The 12,651-nt window shown below is 46.5% G+C and overlaps 3 protein-coding genes across 5 annotated transcripts in view; all 3 read right to left on the reverse strand.

The window, feature by feature from the left end:
* LOC119355431 (poly(A)-specific ribonuclease PARN-like) overlaps positions 1 to 888 on the reverse strand; it is a 4,525-nt gene extending 3,637 nt beyond the window's left edge. The window contains exon 1 of one of the 2 annotated variants that reach the window (XM_037622236.1): positions 404 to 888. In XM_037622236.1, coding sequence (XP_037478133.1) covers positions 404 to 825 — 422 coding nt within the window. In that variant the 5' untranslated portion in view covers positions 826 to 888. The remainder of the gene's footprint in view (positions 1 to 403) is intronic. The other variant, XM_037622235.1, reaches the window with a different exon arrangement.
* Positions 889 to 2,751: 1,863 nt separating this feature from the next.
* On the reverse strand, positions 2,752 to 6,632 carry LOC119355432 (indole-3-glycerol phosphate synthase, chloroplastic-like). Of its 2 annotated transcripts, none has more exons than XM_037622237.1 (10): positions 6,415 to 6,632; positions 6,067 to 6,336; positions 5,783 to 5,959; positions 5,290 to 5,364; positions 5,147 to 5,191; positions 4,877 to 5,041; positions 4,638 to 4,716; positions 3,861 to 3,943; positions 3,254 to 3,322; positions 2,752 to 3,155 (listed from the first exon to the last, which is right to left on the reverse strand). In XM_037622237.1, the coding sequence occupies exons 1-10, from the start codon at positions 6,592 to 6,594 to the stop codon at positions 3,057 to 3,059; spliced, it is 1,242 nt and encodes a 413-aa protein (XP_037478134.1). In that variant the 5' UTR covers positions 6,595 to 6,632; the 3' UTR covers positions 2,752 to 3,056. The 2 variants fall into 2 exon arrangements, with proteins under 2 accessions (XP_037478134.1, XP_037478135.1); XM_037622238.1 differs by having other exon boundaries at positions 6,067 to 6,309; positions 6,415 to 6,631.
* An 867-nt stretch (positions 6,633 to 7,499) lies between these two features.
* LOC119355433 (protection of telomeres protein 1b-like) overlaps positions 7,500 to 12,651 on the reverse strand; it is a 5,623-nt gene continuing 471 nt past the window's right edge. Inside the window, exons 2-10 of the mRNA XM_037622239.1 lie at positions 10,823 to 10,962; positions 10,464 to 10,647; positions 9,789 to 9,856; positions 9,625 to 9,713; positions 9,074 to 9,352; positions 8,912 to 8,988; positions 8,760 to 8,818; positions 8,351 to 8,506; positions 7,500 to 8,196 (exon numbers count right to left, since the gene is read on the reverse strand). Coding sequence (XP_037478136.1) covers positions 7,972 to 8,196; positions 8,351 to 8,506; positions 8,760 to 8,818; positions 8,912 to 8,988; positions 9,074 to 9,352; positions 9,625 to 9,713; positions 9,789 to 9,856; positions 10,464 to 10,647; positions 10,823 to 10,962 — 1,277 coding nt within the window. The 3' untranslated portion in view covers positions 7,500 to 7,971. The remainder of the gene's footprint in view (positions 8,197 to 8,350; positions 8,507 to 8,759; positions 8,819 to 8,911; positions 8,989 to 9,073; positions 9,353 to 9,624; positions 9,714 to 9,788; positions 9,857 to 10,463; positions 10,648 to 10,822; positions 10,963 to 12,651) is intronic.

Genomic DNA, 12,651 nt, shown 5'->3' on the forward strand with positions numbered 1-12,651 from the left:
TACATGAAAGAAGTCTGCAAGGCATTCCTTGTTAGTCATTCTACATCAAAGTTGTTCTTGAATGTTCAGATTAACTGCACTCAGGTGTCGTGTCACCATCTCAGTCAGTGACCTATGGAGCTACTGGTCTTTTATGTAGATAACAAGGGATTGGCTCTCCAAAATAAGGTCTTATAAGTGCTAACTCTCTGCTGAATATCATAGAAGTTTAATATATGAATGGTCTAAAAGAGCAACAGATCATTGGAAGCTAATGTCAAAGGCATTGCGCCATCAGATCCTAATAAGGTACACGGCCGCAGTGGATGTCTAGGACCAACGAACAAAGCTGCAATATAGTAAACGAGGGCGTATTATTAGGTACTGGTGGAGAGGACGGAGGAAGGGAAGTGCGGGGACGCACGGATGGGCGACGAAGGCGGACTTGGCGGGGTCCCAGCGGAAGGGGCAGACGCCGAGCTGCAGCACGGCGAAGCGCTTGGCGGAGTCGCGGAGCTTGAGGTAGCGGACGTCGGCGCGGTCGAGCTCGAAGGTGTCCCGCCACGGGGCGCTGGTGACGCCGCTCATCTCCAGGTCGATCCCGACGAACGCGGCGTCGCGCACCCGCGCCCGCAGCTCCTCCAGCGCCTCCGCCAGGTTCCCCCGCGTCACCTGCTTCACCGCCACCCCGGCGACGCTGCCGTCCCCGGCTTCATCCCCGCCGCCGCTGGAGGGCGGCGGGGAGGAGGGGGAGGAGGAGGAGACGAGGCGGGAGAGGAGGCGGGGGAGGAGGGTTTTGGGCGGCGGCGCGCGGAGGAGGGGGGCGAGGCGGCGGCGGCACTGCATGGCCACCGTCGCTGGAGGGGGGAGGCGGGCAGTGGGTTGGCACTTGGGCTCGATTTGTTTGCCGTGTGAAAATGTGACAGAAAATGCCGGTCCGAGTCGATTGGCCCGTACGAGAATCGTCGTCGAACGGGCCTAAGAGCATCTCCAACACCCGTCGGTCGCGCAAAAACACATATGCTGCGCGAGCATCGGTTGATTTGGCGCGATGCGCAGCACTGACTCCAGCAGCTGACTGTTAAAATACAGCGCGCGCGTCGCTCCAGCAGCGCGCCAAAATGCAGCGCGCGCGACTCGCCGGTGCATTGCATATGGCATACTTCAACACAAAATGATGCACATTTTCAACACAATAAAAATTTCACATAAACAAGTTGATGAAGTTCATGCTCACAAGTTTAAAATCATGCCCACAAGTTCATCCAACCAAGTTCAAAATGAAAATCAAGTTCAATACACAAAAGAAAGACACATCATTCCTCGTCCTCGTCCTCGTCCTCATTTTCGGAAGACGATTTTTCCGCCTCCGAAGATGAATCTTCCTCCCTTGGAGGCATTTCGTCAAACATGTTGTGCGCGCCGGCCGGCGGCTCAACGAGTGAGCTTGTCGGCGCTTCGGCAGCCGCCACGCCCGTTGCATTCCCCGCAAGCTTCTTCCTCTTCGCCTTGGAGGTGCCGGAGCCGTCCACCGCCTTGTTTTTCTTCGCCGATGTCTTGCCCTTCTTTGGCCGCGCCGCATTGGGGAGCTTTGAAGAGGAGGGGGCGGCGGCTCGGGCCGGCGCCGGCGCGACGCCACCCGCCGCCGAGGTCATCCGCGGCGGCATGAAGAGGCCGCGCGCGAGGCCGCTCGTCGGAGGAGCTCCGGCGGAGGCGAGGCCAACGCCACCCGGGTTAGGGTTTGTGGCGGCGGCATCGGGGGCGGGGGGGTCGCGGCTATAGGACGGGGTGAGCGGGGTGCCGGCGCATGCGTCCATGGGTGCGGGTCGCCGGCGCCGGCGCGCGGGGGGCTTTGGAGGGGGAGAAGAAGAGCGCAGCGCGAGCGTCGTGTGTGCCGCACGCGGAAGCGGGCGCCGCAAATACACCGCACGACGTACCGCTTCCTAGCGCGCGCCCAACTGCTTATACCGCGCGCGCGGTTATTGCGCGCCCGCTGGAGCCATCCGCCGGGTTGCGCGCGCGTTAAAACGGGGGATTTTGCGGCGCGGCGCCTGTTTAGCGCGCCTGTTGGAGATACTCTAAAACTCGGCCGCGCGTCGTAGGCCGACTCCGCACGCTCTGAGCCCAAAAAACTAAAAAAAATAGGAATTACTGATGTCATATCTTGTGGAATTCTATATAGGAATCTAAAACACGCAGTTATACCCTTTTTTGCAAATGACATGAAATTATACACATATAGGTAATAGGTGTCTGGATCCCTCATATGAATTTTGCAAGAGACATCTGAAGATAAGATAGAGGAAAGAGGAGAGAAAGATTTAAGTCTTAGACTTGACATTAGTGGTCGTATTTTTCTGGATTTATTTTAGACCTTTCAGTGATGTGCGTTGAGTGAGAGAAGATGTTTTTGTAGTGTTAAAAAAACTGCAGCCCAAAATAAGAATACAACAGAGAATCTGGCATTAGATATAGGTTGCACTGTACAATGTGGCCTGCCCGTGCGGTTTAGGTCCTGCTAGTTAAATTGAGTAATTATTTAGTGCTCCCAGTATTAGGGCCCAATTATTTTGCCAGAATCTAGGGATTCTCCCAGAATGCGACCCCTGCCCAGCTTCTCTCACAATCTGAGCCCCATTTGTTTTACAAAGAACTGGGCCTAGATCGGAGACCAAACAATCTCTGGGAGTAGCTCCAATTAGCATGTTTGCTACTGCATTATCTTATCACCAGCTCAAAGGCTGTCACTTGTCAGCATGGTCAAGATTATGCGTTGCAACTTGCAACAACAAAAAATCGAACTTAGATAGAACAGCAAAGAGCTGATCTATCAAGCTAAGTAAACTCAAGCTGATAACATCTACACCCAACTTATTCGATCATCTCTCTTCGCATTGCATCCTTTGAACAGTGAGGCCGGTTACAACTTCCAGGAAATGGCAGCAAGGGAAGAACACCGATACTGGCCAGGTAAACAAAATTGCTGACCAAAACTCTCCAAAAGCGCACATCGCTCTGTTCTCCTATACAAAATATGAGAGGCCCAGCGTTTCACGATTCCTTGCCCCTTTTCCTATTTACACCGCACTACTGACGGGTGAGATGTCTTTGCCGAAAAGCCCAGCGATTGCTTTCCCAGGGTCCTCCTGCTTGATGAGGGACTCCCCGACAAGAATCTGCATCAAGGCGTCAAGTCAGGGTGACAAAAAGCAAGAAAAACTAGACTTCAGAATCACTGTAGTGTTCATTTACACGTGTTTCATGGCGCACTTACCGCTTTGACCCCGGCATCCTGAACGAATGAAACATGGTCAGGCGTGAACAGTCCAGATTCGCCTACGACCTGAAACAGGTCAAAAGTAAACATGAATATTGCATGCCAAGGAGTCATGTACATAATCCAACATGGACGAATTTTGTACTGAGAACTTCTGGATAGCAATATGGGCAGTGAAAATAGAACATGACATAGATGAACTACAGTTCAACGAAAATTTTCTCATGGTGAGCCTTAACTGCACATAACTAATTTATGTTACTCCGTGTGCCAAGAGGTACCCTGCCTTATATGGGCTGATAAGAGTATCATTGCCAGTGGTCTCCCTTGAGCTAACCGAGTTAAATTCATGTACAGTTACACCATTAATAATACATATGCCTGATTCACGGCATAATGCTACCTAAATGCCAGTAATGAGGTTACAAGAGATGCCGATAATTTAAACTGAAAAAAATTGACTAATGCTAGTAGCAGATGCCAAAATTTACAAAATATAAAATAAAATATTTGGATAGTGCTTCGTTATCAAATACTGCAACGTGTGGTAAGTAACTACTGTGAAGTGCACAAAATTGGCAGCAAGAGACATGCGGTTACTTACAATTATGTCCTTCTGGGCTATAAGTTGTCCCCGTTCACCCTCCAGAAGCTTTTTCGTGTTTGAAATGTCAACTTCAAAAGTTTCTGCAATAAAATTATGTGTCCTGTGAATTATTGATCCTAGAACCTAATTTGAAGCACCACAAGATTAACATCTTTAATCATCTACTTTCAATAGTGAACGCATTACCATGTTTTACGTCCTTAAGGTTGGATATCAAGATCTAAAGTGTAGCTCTAGCTTTTACATTTTAAGAATCAAATAATCTGGATTGTACATAATTAAACACCAAAAGAGAGCACATCCTTCCCACGGGCACGCTCATGCATGTGTGGTCTGCACTGTGCGGTCTGCACTGTGACAACTCCTTGGAAATTCAAAAAAATTATACTCCCTCCGTCCCACAGTAGCTCCATAGTATATGATTTATGATGGCAAATAGAATAAATGATCCATTAGTTTGTACGAAGCAACAAGCATCCAGGTGATAAAATAACTGCAATGACTTGTAAAGAACATATGTGACATAGATAGGGTAAAGAACATATGTGACATAGATAGGGTAAAGAACATATGTGACATAGATAGGGATGTTCAAATATGGTTTCTTCAGACCGTTCAAAGATTGTCATGCATGTGTGCATTACAAGCTGAGTAACGTGGAGTCTTTTTTTTTTTGGTGCTGGACGGGTTTTGCTCTCAACAAACACCCCCAGATTGTTATATATAATATGTGCCAACAAAACTTATAACTAAACCAAATGAACAATGTCATACCAAGATTACGGTTATTGATGCCAATAAGCTGAATGCCATCTATCCCTATAACACGGTCGATTTCCCTTTCATCATGCACCTTCAACAACACAATTAACATGTTAATTCCATCAGACTTCGAATGCTGAAGGTGCATTTGATTTATTCTGCAGCAGCAAATAGAATTACTCCAGTCCAACAAGAGAGGAGAGTCGAAAGCCTTCAACATACAACATATGTTGCAAAAATAATTCACAAACCTCAACTAGAGCTGCCATCCCGAGTATTTTGCATATTTTCAGCATATAACTGATATCACGATCAGGTAAGATGGCGGCAATCAGAAGAACAGCATCTGCTCCCTTAGACCGTGCATAGTAAAGCTGCCAAGCGTCAATGATGAACTCTTTGCACAGAAGAGGACACTGCGTTCAGAAGATCAGATCATGAGCCTTTCATGCATTCAAACTACCACATATGAAATCATTGACTTCTGCAAGTAGTAAAGCATATGGCCAAATATACAGTACCTTCACTCCAGCATTGCGTATAGCCTCCAAGTAGTCGAAACTTCCCTGGTTGCATATCAAAGGAAACCAAGTATCTTCAGTACAGATAACTCCACAACATACAAAAATAAGGATCCAGATCTCCTAGAGAAGAAACTACTAACCTGAAAGAATTTTGAATCTGTAAGAACACTTAAGCATGCTGCTCCATTTTTCTCGTACGCTTGAGCGATCTCGACCTGTTTATGTCCCAACAAACATTAGTTAGTTTAGGTGCATCTGCGCTTCTTAGTTGGTATTACAAATGAAGAGCAACAGCACCTCCTTCAAGAAAAAAAAAACAGTGTATGTTTGTGCTAGTGAATGTCAACAATGTAAGTCTCAATAACAGGGAATAGGCAAATCAGGTGGATGGTAGGTAGTCAAATAACTAAAAGGGCAAGCATAGTTTGATATCTCTCCCTACAGTTGTATGACCCATTAATTGAAATAAGTTCACATACAAGATAGTATCATCGAAATGGTAGTTTATGCATTCAATATAAATCACATTCAGTGAGCAGGTGAACTCCAATAAGGCGATAACATACATGACCAAGAGACTGCACAGGCTGCCTGCACCTAATTTCAGCATCACTACTCATCCCATAAACTCACCGGTTCAAAATTCTCCCTAAGAACCCCCCGGCTTGGCGACCCCTTCTTCACCTCCGCAATCAGAGCGGGCAGAGCAGTCCGATCGTAGGACGCTTTCAGCGCAGCAACAAAGTCCCTGGCCGGAGGCGCATTGTCCAGCGGACCTTTCAGCCTGTACAGGGGCATTTTCTCCTTCATCTGGCGAACACAAATCAGCCAGAGCACGAATTTGGCATCACATGAAACATCACTTTGCACAGGGCAGCACAAGCACAATGCTCCGGAAGTCCAGAACATCATCGTACCTGCCAAATCTCAACGTCCTTGTTCCAGACAATCTTCTCGAGGATGTTGCGCGGCGTGTTGCCCTCGTTCTCGAGGCGGAACTGGAAGGGGCCCACGTGGTGCACGGACGGGCCCGTGACCGGGCGCCTCCGGATCTTTATCCCGTCCAGCCCCTCGATGCTGGCGGCGGGGGCGTCCGCCGCCGGGGCCGGGGCCCCGTTGTTGCCCAGCTCGGTGGCTTCGACCGCCGCCGCCGTCTCGGTCTGGTCCGAGGTCGTCGCCACCGCGTCCTGCGCGGCATCCAGACAACCAATCAGTTATGAACTCTGCCTTCCACGGGGATACGCGGGAGCAAGTTGGCGACTCACCGTCTCGGCGGGAGTGCAGCGAAGGGGCGCGGCGCGGGGGCTGTCCATGTGAAGGGCGGCGATGACGCGGCGAGGGAGCTTGGAGGTGGCTAGGGCTTTGGGGCGGCGGAGATGGGAGCAGCGGGTCGGGGGTGGGGGGCCTGGACGTGACGGCGCGGGTGCGGTAGCGAGCGCCTCCATTGGAGGAGGTGTCGGGATTTATGGAGGGAAGGGGAAAGATGGACTGAGAGAAGGTGGAGGTGGGGGCACGGGCGGCTGCTTTCCTGGCGGGGGCGCGGGGCCTCAGCCTCGCTATCCTATCACTTTCGAAATTCTTTAAAATTTCAGCTTTATCCTAAATTAAATTAATTAAGTTCAGTTTTTCCTTTTTAAAACTTCAGATTTATTCTTTAAACATCATGGCAATACTAAGAACACAAGAATCAATAGAAATTACTATCACCTAGCAACGACTAGAAACACTGGAGCAAGTCGAAGGCGCGCCGCCATCATCACCCTTCTTTACTGAATAGATCGGAATTTTTCCGAAAAAAAGCCCAAAGAACCAGCGCACCAGAACAACAACCATCACCGATGAAGAGAGATCAAAAGGATCCAATAGACCGGATCCAAACAAAACGACCGAAGACAAACACCAACAAAATCCCGCAAGATCCACCGAATACACCTCCACACGCCTTCCGATGTGCACCGCCGGGACGGAGGCTAGGCCAGAAGAACATTACTCCATCTTTAGGGAGCCGTCACGCCTCGCCTTTCTTAGCAGGACACAAACCCTAAAGAAATTAAAAACACCCACCAAAAAACAAAGCGGGAGCCCTCCCACCTGTAAAGACCGGGATCCACCGCGCCTCGATGGTCCTAAGGCCAATGTAGATGAAGCAGATCGACAGCGGAATTTTAAAGAGTACAATTTTGACCTGGAACATATCGAAATTTTCGGTTAATTTTAGAGAGGGGGTACAATTTAGTGGAAGTTGGCAATTCTCCTAACAGAGGAATTAGTTGAACACAGGGTGATCCAGTCAGTGCACGCAAAGTCGAGCAAGTATCCAGCAGCATGACATAAAACTCAACCGCACTGATGGTGTGAAACTCAGGACTATCGACTAGCTTTGATTTCCTTTGCCTGCACGCTAAGAAAGCAAGTGACCGGACCGTCAACACCACGACTTGGCCGTCAACGCCGTGCCGTGCGGCGAACCCAACGCCTCCGGCGGGAAACTGCAACGCGCTTTCGTCCAGGAAACTCCTCACGTTTCTTCCCCACGACACACACCAACTAAGCTAGCGCCGTCGACTTCGCGACTTTGGGAGGAGCACAAGTCATACAGGACTCACACTAGTGACCACTGACTAGTGCCATCATGCCATCGACTGCACGAAAACTGCACCAATCCAGTAACAGCAACAGAGTGGCTCCTCCAGTCTAAGGAACAAACAGCAGCAACGGGATGACTGGTAGTGCCAACTCAGGCAGACCACTCTGTCTGTACACAGTGCCGTCCCCGAGGTGGTTCGCCAGGTCGTGGATCCGTCGATCGCCTTCCGCCTATCTCAGTCCCTGATCTCCGTGCCGAAGATCCGATACCGTCGGCTGCCCCAGGGGTCGTACTTGTCCAGGCGGTACGACTTCAGGCAGCACCATACCCAGGGAGGGTTCCTGCCCCCGCCCCCGACGATGCCTTCCTCGGCATCGTCTTCTGGCTCCGGGACGCCCAGCAGCCTGTTCATCTTTCTGGTCAGCGCCGCCAGCGTGAGGAAACCGCCGAAAAAGCTCACCTGACATTCATAAGATGAACGCAGGCTTCAGAAAAGGCAAGCATTTTCTCAGGCACTTGTGGCTTTCACAAAAAACGTAGTTTCTATAACTTCTGAGAACGAACATTGGAGGAGGTGAATTGTAAACTGCAAGGCTGATGGCTTAACATCTTACCGCATCGTTCTTGTGGACGTATGCATGGATTCTCGCCGTAGGATCCTCAAGAGTCAGCCGAAGGCAATAATCACCCGTCAATAGTGAATCCAGCTCTTTGCCTTGACAAGGGTATGCCGCCACCACACGGACCAGGGTTTTGAATTTGTGCGTCACCTGGCACATAAGATACAGAGATATCGTTGCCGGCATTAGTTTTCACTTTTCAGAACACTTCTAGGTTAGTGTTGATTATGAAAAGCAGCATTGGAAGAGACACCATCACTGCGATCCTATTGAAGTGAACATTTTCTCACGATGAAGATAGAGTCCGGTTCTTGAAAACTTCAAGGGATAAACTAAAACCAACGCAGCAAATGAAGCTGACGAACAATTGACAAAAATGTTGCAATTGGGAAATGAGTATTACCTGTCCATGGGTGAGCGACTCCATTAATGTCGTGTAACCGGCTCTCTTGAACTCCACATCTGATAGAATTGGCAAATATCACATGGCAGGTCTTAGCATACAACAGATGGCAGCAAATCTGCATCACGTAATTATCCGGTTATGATCCATACCAGTAATATCAGAGGCCATGTGGAGGCTAGCCATTGGCTCTCGATGAACTTGGGTGGCAAAACGACCATCGTACGCCCTGGAGTTATTAATGCACTTGATAAACATTTTTCCTAAAGGAAATTTAAGATGCACTATCCATCCATGAGAAAAGAGAAGATTACTTCAAACGTTCAATGACACCGCCATCTTCATTAGATAAAAGACGGATTCTACTAGAAGGCAGCAAAGAGCCTTTCCACATGCCAAACTCCTGTTTGCAAGTAATATTGCAGAACCGGGCCCAGTAAATATCCTTTTGCAAGTGTAGTATTTCCTTGGAAAATCTGTTTGAGAATACCCTCAGGACAGTTCCAACACAAGGCAGTGTGCATAGAACCTCCCTGGGTAGCGGCGCTTCTTCAGGATGCAGAGGGGTTGGTGTAACTGCTTCCGTGTCCAAACTACAAGGTCGCCAAGAGAAATAACAGAGGCACACAATTTAGTTCAAAAATTGAACAGTGAGATTAGCATATGCTTTATGAGAAATCAAGTCTATTTGCTCCTATGCCCAAAGTTAAAACAATGTTATATTCCCTTCAAAACAACCAAACGAAGGCCCTGATAAATATATCAAAAGCACTATTGCCATCCTACCTTTTTTTAGACAGACTTTATTTGCTATCGCATGTTGGTGAAATAGAACTTAAACAATAATTAGAGATTCTAACCCTACAGTGTCTGAAGCTCAGTTGCAGGAGTATCAGTTCCATCCCAAACATAAAAAATCCATTCGCCACTGGGAGCTTCACAGACATGAAGTACCTATAAAGAAAAACTAGATATTTCCTCAGTTGACATAAGTATCAAATTTAATTTGATTGAATATAAGGAACTAACCTTGCATACAAGATCAAAAGTAGAATCAGACTTTATATTCCGTAGCTGCAATTCAAGATCTTTCAGACCTATGGTACAAAAAACTATTACAAACAGCAACAAATATCACAAAACATACTCACACTGAATATATTCTCTATTGAAGATAGAAGTAATCATGAATCTGTGTAGAAACGCATACACATAAATCACTAGACAATTTTGTATGCAGGCCATGCTGGGATAAGCACTTACACAATGCAGCATCATGGCAAGGAGATAAAACCAACAAAAAAGGGGCCATTTATGCATATAAAAACTTAAGTGGCACTATATTAGAATGAAGTCCATACAAAGGCAGCCTTACCTAAGATGGTAAATGCAAGAATGCAAGTAGAAATACGAGAATAATTAATCAGATGGATCATTGTATACGAATGGGGCCTAGATCAGATCGTGCATAGACATTAACTGGCCGGAGCAAAAGTTTGAAAACAGTGATAGCAAGATCCCATCAAGGCTGATGGACAAAAGCAGAGTTTCCGCCTCAGTTGGAAGCTCATAATCCTGTTTGCTTCCATGGTATGAGACAGATGTACAAAATTTGAAAGAACACAATTGTAACACTGCACAACATGTAATGTAGATGCGTGAACCAAAGAAATGAATAACAGTAGTGTTCAAATTAGGAGTCACCTGGAGGATGATACACAAGCCACATTCTCATCTGGGTTAAAATTTGATTGTCATGTTTGGTTCCTTGATGTTTCATAGAAATCTGGTAAGGCCTGAACTCTGTAGATACCATCCCTCCAAATAGTGCAAACGAAGAAAACCTTTTCTCAATAGTTACAAAGAATTCACCATGAAGCACTTTTATCTGCAGATAAAAGTAGAAATGATCCAGTCACCACAAATACTTGATAAAAACGAGGGAAGAAAATTGCACATACAAGCATACAAAAGGAACAATGTAAGTGCAAAGTTGTATTCTCAGAAATGCCATAGAATGTGGCACTACGATAAGTGGACACTTAAAGAGTATTCAGCTATACCACAACATTATGGAGACTGATGATATCGCCGCTTGACCTAACAGACGGCAGTAGTGCAGTGTTGTTGGCAAAGAAAGTCACGGAGATACCAGATGTACGTGATTGATCAGCTATCCTCAATGTAAGAGTGAAATCTGCAAAAACATTAGCCATGACTGAGTGGCATCACATTGATTTCATCAATAAGCAGAATGGAACAAAAAGAATATGAAAATCACTAGGCCATGTAAAGACAAGATTACCATAAACATCAACCACCTTGTTTCAAACATATATGCATTAACCTGCTAGAAACTTACTTCCATGCCTTCAAGGATGTGGGATAGGGGGGCCATTATCCCGCCTTGCTTTTTAGTATTATTATAGCTGTTGGTGTGGCCATTTTGGTCAATAAAAAGAGTGCAGAAAGGATTAATAAGGGATATTGTTTCTCATTTCAAGGAAGACGGTTGTGTGATGTGTCTATTCTCAAAGATGCAGACGACACCATTCTTTTTGTAGAAAATTTACAGCAGGCAAGAAATTTGAAGCTTATCCTACGCTTAAACATCTTTGAGGTTTGAAAAGAGCTCTATTGCTTAGGAATGAGGTTGAGAGATGAGAGATTTTCCATTTTGTGGAAGACTACAGAGGAAAAAGTAGAATGGAGTTGGCTAGGTGGCAAGATAAAATATTATCTTATGCGGAAGGGTTTACTCCCAATAATTCTTGTTTAAGCAGCATCGCCTTCCTACATGTTGTACTTCTTTAGGATTCCAAGGGAAGTTCTCAAGAAGTTAACAACTTCAGGACAACGTTGTCATGCCATTTGGTTAGCTAGTCAGCAGTATTTACAAGGGGGCACTCTTTCTCAGGTGGAAGCTAGATCACGTGAGTTGCATTTCTAGCAGAGTTTAATGCAGAATAAGCCACTGTTGTTTGCATTCTGTCACAAGAAAGTGGAGGATGATAACTCCACTTGTTCCTGAGAGGAGTGGAAGGGAACACAAAATGTAGCTTTCAAATTCCTTTGATTTTATTACCCAGCATTTGGTAAGAATGTGACTGGCACATGTGTTTAATGAAGGATGGGGTATGCAGGGTTTATGAGAATTTTGTAGAGAGCTTCTGGGTATGTGGATGCAGCACCAGCTTCAGCAAGAATCTGATGTCCCTTAGCTGAGGAACCAGATAGATCAGTGTGGAAATTGGGTGCAAAAGGAGAATATATTGTGCATTCTTTTTGTGTACTATAGATCTTAGAACAGAATTTGATTGCTATCCATTTAGCTTTAGCATTTTCATGTGTTCATTGTCAGGAACCCACGAGTTAAACACACTCACTATCGCATGGTTTCAGCAAAAGTCATCACTAATGGGAAGTCACCAAAGAGTTGATTTAGGGATGATCATTGTGTGAGATGCTAAAGCTTGAGTTTTTCTCGTGCTAAAGCCACCAGATTAATTAACCAGCACGACTTCACAAATCAAAGCAAAGGTAGTACTGTACTATAATCTCATAGCTAAAAACAACAAAATATCGCCCCAGGACTTCCTGTTTCCACAGAATTTGCAGGGCAGGACCTGAGAACAGTTTGTGAATCGAGTATAGAGAAGGAAGAAGCATGACGCTGAGCTCAAAGCATCAAGCGGTTACAGTTAAAAAGAAACACTCCTCACGAAATTCTACATCAACTGACTCGGAACCCTCTACAGCCCTGACCGGTGCGACAGAGGTCGCCTGAGCATTGCCTGACTAATTTCAAGGCATGCGAAGCAACGGCAGAACACCACTCCAGGTGTCTCTAACCTAAGCCCCAATGCACCCGAGCAGCGCAAAACGGTGCGGC

Source organism: Triticum dicoccoides, chromosome 2A, assembly GCF_002162155.2.
Source record: "Triticum dicoccoides isolate Atlit2015 ecotype Zavitan chromosome 2A, WEW_v2.0, whole genome shotgun sequence".
Taxonomy (NCBI): Eukaryota; Viridiplantae; Streptophyta; class Magnoliopsida; order Poales; family Poaceae; genus Triticum; species Triticum dicoccoides.